This window comes from Penaeus chinensis, chromosome 34 (genome assembly GCF_019202785.1).
Source record: "Penaeus chinensis breed Huanghai No. 1 chromosome 34, ASM1920278v2, whole genome shotgun sequence".
In the NCBI taxonomy this organism is placed as follows: Eukaryota; Metazoa; Arthropoda; class Malacostraca; order Decapoda; family Penaeidae; genus Penaeus; species Penaeus chinensis.
In genome coordinates, this window is record NC_061852.1 from 29562371 (window position 1) to 29569870 (window position 7500).

General features: G+C 39.5%; 1 protein-coding gene across 1 annotated transcript in view; it reads right to left on the reverse strand.

Moving 5' to 3' along the window:
• Nucleotides 1–7500, reverse strand: part of LOC125043533 (NAD kinase-like) — a 15092-nt gene that overhangs the window by 2293 nt on the left and 5299 nt on the right. Inside the window, exons 3-8 of the mRNA XM_047639692.1 lie at nt 6488–6682; nt 6065–6167; nt 5483–5680; nt 4074–4231; nt 3071–3153; nt 386–620 (exon numbers count right to left, since the gene is read on the reverse strand). Coding sequence (XP_047495648.1) covers nt 386–620; nt 3071–3153; nt 4074–4231; nt 5483–5680; nt 6065–6167; nt 6488–6673 — 963 coding nt within the window. The 5' untranslated portion in view covers nt 6674–6682. The remainder of the gene's footprint in view (nt 1–385; nt 621–3070; nt 3154–4073; nt 4232–5482; nt 5681–6064; nt 6168–6487; nt 6683–7500) is intronic.

A 7500-nucleotide genomic window follows, 5' to 3' on the forward strand; every position in this document is an offset into this window, starting at 1 on the left:
AAAAGATACAGAAGAGAGGAATAGTGATATAAGTCATCAATCATCCTAGATAGCAGAAAATGCTAAGAGGAGATGAAGGTATTATTAGTCTCTCAGGTAAAGCAACAGACAGACAGAGATAGAGGAAAAAAAAAAAGGGAAAAGAAAAAAAAAAATTATATATGGGTGCAGTATAAAAGAAAAAATTGATTTTTTACTTATTTTTACACAATATCATCTATGAAAAGAGTAAAGAAAAAACAAAAAAACATGGGTATGCTGTAGACATTTTTGGTATATGGTTAAGCAGAAGTAATACAATATAGCAAAATAGAGCAAGAAGACATTTTGTGTAATTCTGTACTTTCTTGCTATTCCACACAATACCTCATCAGTGTCAGCTTACCTAATTATCAAAGCCTTCATTTCTCTCACTGAGTGAGTCCAGAGTGTCTGAGCTTGAGGAATGGGTTAGGTCTGGAGTGAGGTCCGGGGGGGAAAGGTCATCTGGATCATCAAAGTGCTTTTGGCGCTTGCGGTCATTCCAGCGAAGACACTCGTCTAGAGATGCAAACCAGTCAGCAATCTGGTCCTCTGCACAGATTGAGGGAACAGGATATATGGAGGTGGTGACTCTGAGACTGTGGGGAGAGTGCAGAGGAATGCTTTCATTAGTAAAGTGCTATCAACTACAGGGCTGTCAATAAGTTTACTGAATCTTCAAAGTGGACATTACTAAATAATTATTCTTTTAGTTAATGTCTTTTGACTATATATATTTTTATATTTCATCACTATTAAATGAAAACTCAAACTCTTAAATATACATTATACTAATTCATGACATTCATTTTTTCTTTTCAAATATTGTTTATGTGGAGCTACTTTTTTTCAAAGAAAAAAAAAACTGACAAATACTCTTTCCTAATATTCAAGGCAAGAAGAAAAAACAAAGTGAGAAAGAAGGTAGAGAGCAAAGGTCCCATAAAATGCCAGACAGGTCCAGTAACCATCAGCAGTTCATTTTTCACAGAGGGGTAGATGCAGTTGGAATAGAGAGTACAGATGGGGAGGAATGAAATGTGTGGAAGTCAGGAAGACAGATGGATGAAAAGATCAAGGGAAGGTTTGTCATATGCATAATCACCAGATACCTTTAAGCAGTCTGATTCACACTAAAATGGAGGGCTGAAACTGCTAAAGAATCATTCTGATTAAGCATTTGTAACTGTCAGCCTGTTCCACCATATATGATAGATAGTGCAGTAAGAAAAAGGCCTTGGGGAAACCAACATCAGGTTGTGGGTTTTCAAGGGTACCAAAATAAATCTTAAAAGCCTGCAGCTTATTTGTCACTGAATATAATGAAGGCATAGTAAGGACAGCCTTTTATAATTGGATTCTCAAGTTACCCCATGACCAAGCTTAAGAAAACTTAACAGTCATAAACAGCCACATTTAATACAGTATCATTATCTTACCAAAGTGAGGAATCATGGGCAGTAGGATATGCATTTTGCTGATCTATGAACAAAGACAATCCAATCAGTGTGGTAAGATAAATTATCTGTTTTCTGTAACTTAAAGCTTGCTGTAGTCTGTCATAGATGGTAAAAGTCAGTGAGGGTGTAATCACTTGTCCAAGAGCACACCAATCTCCTAGATCTAACATTTGGAACCTCGTATCTAGATATCAGTAAAGCTCTTTTGAATAAATTCTAGTCTTCTTGAATATGAATTCAGTTAGACACAAGGTTCACTTTCCTTTTCTACTAACAAAGGCAGTTTGCTTGATGCTTTTAAATCTACAAAAGCCACTATTAATGTATGATTCAAACTAGAACTCTATACTAAGAAGCACTAAAATATGCATGTTAGAAATGAAATTTACATATATACATTTGTCCCATTTACCTTTAGCAGAAAATATAAGAGGCCTTCCATTAAATTAGAAATAACAAGATTTTCATAAGTCCAAGCCAAATAGCTGCAGAAGTCCACAGCAGGATATCACACCAATACCAACAGAAGAGAAGGACACCTCACCACATGAGTAAAGCACTTTTTTATCTCAATACCCATGAAGACCAGGTAAAAAATATCCTCCAAGCCACCTCCTAAGATGATAATCTATACACACCAAGACCAAAAGTACACAAGAAACAAGAGACCACCAGCAAGTCAGCTTTTCCTCACCCAAAAGTATACCACAATATATTCAGACAGGAAATGCTCATAATACTTGTACTATAACTCATCAACCACTATGACAATGTGACTATGGTCAGCTTATGACCAAAGTCAAGGATTATGACTTCTTACTGAATTCATTAAACTAATCATGGTAAGCTATTCCATTCACACTTTCCTTTATCTTCATCTTTTGTGGTATCAAGCCTAACAACAATCCCCAAGACCTCTGGGAATATCAGAAGCATCATCTGCAGTTGCTGTCACCAGAAATATTAACAGCAAGGTGTGCAGCCAAAAGTCACAATAACAGACACACCTATCTCCAACCATCAGTTCCTGCTGGTGACGGCCATCAAATGAAGCCCAGCATGTGTTGCGAGCTTCGTAGTTCAACTTGATCTGGAAACACATTCACGTGACAATAGAAAGCAAGACTAGAGGTAACATTGCCATCTTCCTAGAGAATTCTTGGCGATTCTTCCTTACCTGCTTTCATTTTCTTCTCTTATTCTACTACTAACGACTTGTTCACACACAAAGCGGTCAGTCAGATGAGACAGACACTTTAGTAATGGGTGCTCCAATCTTTTTATTCCCACAAACAAAACAAAATAGGGAAAAAACAAGTCTATAGCCTTGATTTCACAGTGAAATCACAGGCTGATATTTCTGAAGGCTTGTCATTCACTAACCAACTAATGGACTGGGAAACAGCCATATCTTACAACAATCTACAGTCATTAACAAGCCTTCAGAAAAGTGTCAGTCCTCAAGAGTCATTGTCAACGTCATCTTCATAAGTGAAGACCATCTGTACAGGGAAATGCAGCTCACAGTGCATGACAGGAGATTTCTGAAGACACACCAGCATTTTCTCACACTATGTGTTTTGCCTTACCTATCCCCGTGTAAAAGCTCTTGTCTTTTTCTTCCATCAAAGGATACCCACGCTGTATTTCTGCTGTCTCTAGATACTGCAATCTAAGTCATAAATGATTGGTTAATATAATCTATTATTTCACTTTAATACAATTTTAATCATTTTAGGACTTTCAATGTACCTTAGGGAGAGATAGATATATGAATGTATGTGTATGTGTATGTGTATGTGTATGTGTATGAGTGAGTGAGTGAGTGAGTGAGTGAGTGAGTGAGTGAGTGAGTGAGTGAGTGAGTGAGTGAGTGAGTGAGTGAGTGAGTGAGTGAGTGAGTGAGCGGGTGAGTGAGTGAGTGGGTGGGTGAGTGAGTGAGTGAGTGAGTGAGTGAGTGAGTGAGTGAGTGAGTGAGTGAGTGAGTGAGTGAGTGAGTGAGTGAGTGAGTGAGTGAGTGAGTGAGTGAGTGAGTGAGTGAGTGAGTGAGTGAGTGAGTGAATGTGTGTGTGAGTGAGTGAATGTGTGTGTGTGTGTGTGTGTGTGTGTGTGTGTGTGTGTGTGTGTGTGTGTGTGTGTGTGTGTGTGTGTGTGTGTGTGTGTGTGTGTGTGTGTATCTTTGTTCACTTGGTTTAATCATATAATTTATGTTTGGAAACACACATATTACAAAGGCCATCAGCATTTTCACTGTTTGTGATTAACATCAACAATAATATTAGTAACAGAAATGATAATGATAACAATAATTGTAATAATAGTAATAATCATAACAATGATAATATTAATAAGCAAAACACAAAAATGACGATGGTAATTACAATTGCCATAAAAATAATATTACTGGTAAAATCACTTATATTGCTTAGATTTCTATTTTAAAAAATGTATATTGAAAGGCATGGCTCCATCCACAGGCAATGTAAAGTCACAAAATACAAACAAGAAACAAATCGCAAAAGTATACTCAGGGCAAAACCCAATCAACACCCTTTCCCTCACAAGAGATGATTAGGAACGGAGCATTCCTACCTTGAGCTCGACGCCTGCTGGCACAACGATGGGCCTGAAGGAGAGGGAGTGAGGGCAGATGGGGGTCACCATGATGGCTGGCACCGATGGGTGGATCATGGAGGCTCCAGCAGCCACGGCATAGGCTGTGCTACCCGTAGGAGTTGATACAATCAAGCCTGTGGGGATGGCACAGAAGGAAGGGCTCTGTGAGAGGACTCACTGCTTTTATGAAGATACGGTGACACGAGCGTTGTTGCGTTTTTGATCCTCAGTCATTATCATCATTTTTATTATTTATCTATTTATTACTATCCTTTTTATAATGTTCTTAAATCTCCAATATGTAGATGAAGCCTTCTGTCAATGCCAAAATACTTAAGGTCAGAGGTTCCTAACCTAGGGGCTATGAAGCACTTTGAAAATCATAAGTTAATTCAGATTCTGTATCGGCCTAAATTCCAAAATACTGTGTGCCAGTTGGAAAAATAACAAATCCCGTAAAATAGCCATTCCCATTACATCGCAGAACTGGGTAGAGATTTGTGGAGTGTTTCACCCTAATCGTGAGACAGGTTTTAGGTGTCACACAGCACCCTAATTCCCAATGTAAAAGATGACACAGGTGGGTTCACATATGATTTTCTGTCCTTATTGACCCTCTAAAACAATGTTTTTTTTTTTCTTTTTTTTTTTAACTCATCCTGGAACTTTATATTTCTTACTGGTGATCTCTGTTCTCCCCCCATCTATCACATGTGCCCTTGGTTATCACTTCTTTCACATTTCTTTTATCACATTTTTGAGATGTTTTTCCTTAGTTGTTCTATACATCTAAAAATAGTAAGCACAGTGAACAACCATGTGTTGCTCTGTTTGTTATTCATAAGTTTTGAATTCTGTTTGCTTCATCTTTATATCTGGGTGGGAAGCTTATCTAAAAATCCAAGTAGGGCTTGGAGGGAAGAATCAATTCTCAGAAAAAAGGTTAAGAGCCACTGCCCCAGTATGTCTCACCTAATCTGTAAACCTAAGTCCTATAAATACTGGCATTATATAATATCACATACTGCTCAAGGGTCACAGAGTACAAAAGACTGAAAACCACTGGACTAGTTTACTGTCAAAATAATTGTCAAAATCTATATAAATCAATCACATGTAACTCTTGTGGTCAGCTACTGTACACAATTACACCAAATATCCTAATACCTACTTCTAGAAACCCTAAATCTCAGGTATGTGTTGCTATATGTGCCACACACCTGAATATGTCAATGCTATATGATGAGTGCCCACATGAAGATAAAAGCAGGGCAACCAAAAGCAACAAACAAAAAGAGAGAGAGAGAGAGAAAAATTAAGCTTGTACAATGACTTTTGCTGCCACATAAGGTCTTATAGTGGTCAAACAGGTCAAGTGAACCTACCATCTCCTTGTACTGATGTGATTCTCTTGCCATCAAGGTAGAGGTCAATGTTGGAGAGATATGGTGAGGGTCCACGGTCGATGACCACTTCATTCAATACCAAGAGGTTTGTGGGGGGACAGCCACCCTTGCCAGTCTCTTGGTCTTTGCGAAGAATGATGCATCTCAGACGCGATCTCAAGGTCAGGGCTGCGTGGCCTGGAATGATTAAGCAGAGGAGTAAGAAGTAAGAACGCTCTATTGTGACATAAACATACCATTCACACTTTAAAACATGTTTCCTTTATGTGCCTTTTTTGCTATTACTGTTCTTTCTATTTTTCATATCATATATATCTACCTATTTTGTGAATTTGAATTTTTAAAAACTTTCTTTTGCAACTACATACAAAATTACTCTATCATTGTTATCCCATTTGGGAATCTTATCACCATCAATCACATCAAACCTCTAATTTGTTTGGTTACTGCTAAAAGCTACAAGAACAACTACATTAAAATTCAGTGGCACTTTTTCACAAAAAAAGTTGAAGGCATAATGTGACTTCCTACCATGCTCAGTTTAATGAAAACAGTACTTACCTTCAAGGACATTAGTGACCTGATCCTGAAAATTGTCGAACTTAAAGGGAGTGAGAAAACCCAGGGACCCCAGGTGGAAGGCCATGACTGGTGGCACACTTTGCTGTTTGGGCAGAAACAAAATTAAAATTTAATGAAAAGAGTAAATAATGTAGCCTTTAAATAGTAAATACAGTGAAGAGATCCAAATCCAAACAAATTAATAAATAATCAGTAGTATTCATGCCATAGCCAGTAATTATCTAGACTACTGTAAATTTATAGTCATCCAATCACAATCTTCCTTTATAGATAACAATGCATCCTGGTTTGAAGGACACCTAGGAAACACGAAAAAAAAAGACATTGCAACAACACCTAGGAAACAATCACCTATTCAAAAAAAGACCTTATTGCAAATATCCCTACCCATCAAATGGTTACCTGGAAGAGTGATGAGGCATAGAGGAGAGTGCCATCACCACCTAAACAAATGATGAAATCAATTTTGTCTGTGAGATCATCTTGCCCCTCTCGGAAACTCATGAGCTTGTCCTTCAGTACCGGGAAGCCAGAGTGGTTGGTGACCAGCGACTCTTCCATGACTGAAGCTTCTACAAACACTAGCATTCTCTTTTCCTGAAACAAAAGACAATCATTAGGATCAACAGCTCTTTGAAATCAAATATTAGGGAGGGAGGGAGGGAGGGAGGGAGGGAGGGAGGGAGAGGGAAGAAGGGATAGAGGCAGAGAGGGAGAGAGGGAGGGAATGAGGGGGAGAGAAAAGAGAGAGAGAGAGAGAGAGAGAGAGAGAGAGAGAGAGAGAGAGAGAGAGAGAGAGAGAGAGAGAGAGAGAGAGAGAGAGAGAGAGAGAGAGAGAGAGAGAGAGAGAGAGAGAGAGAGAGAGAGAGAGAGAGAGAGAGAGAGAGGAGAGAGAGAGAGAGAGAGAGAGAGAGAGGGAGGGGGTAGAGAGGAGAGACAGAGAGAGAGAGAGAGGAAGAGAGAAAGAGGAGGGGGAGGTGGGGAGAGAGAGAGAGCGAGGGAGGGGGAGGGGGGGTAGAGAGGGAGAGAGAGAGAGAGAGAGAGAGAGAGAGAGAGAGAGAGAGAGAGAGAGAGAGAGAGAGAGAGAGAGAGAGAGAGAGAGAGAGGGAATGAGGGGGGGAGAGAGAGAGAGAGAGAGAGAGAGAGAGAGAGAGAGAGAGAGAGAGAGAGAGAGAGAGAGAGAGAGAGAGAGAGAGAGAGAGAGAGAGAGACAGAGAGAGAGGAAAAGAGACAGAGAGGAAAAGAGACAGAGAGAGGAAATGAGAGAGAGAGAGGGAAAGAGACAGAGAGAGGGAAAGAGAGAGAGAGGAAAAGAGAGAGAGAGAGGGAGAGAGAGAGAGGGAGAGAGAGAGAGAGAGAGGGAGAGAGAGAGAGAGAGGAAAGAGAGAGAGAGAGGAAAAGAGAGAGAGAGAGGA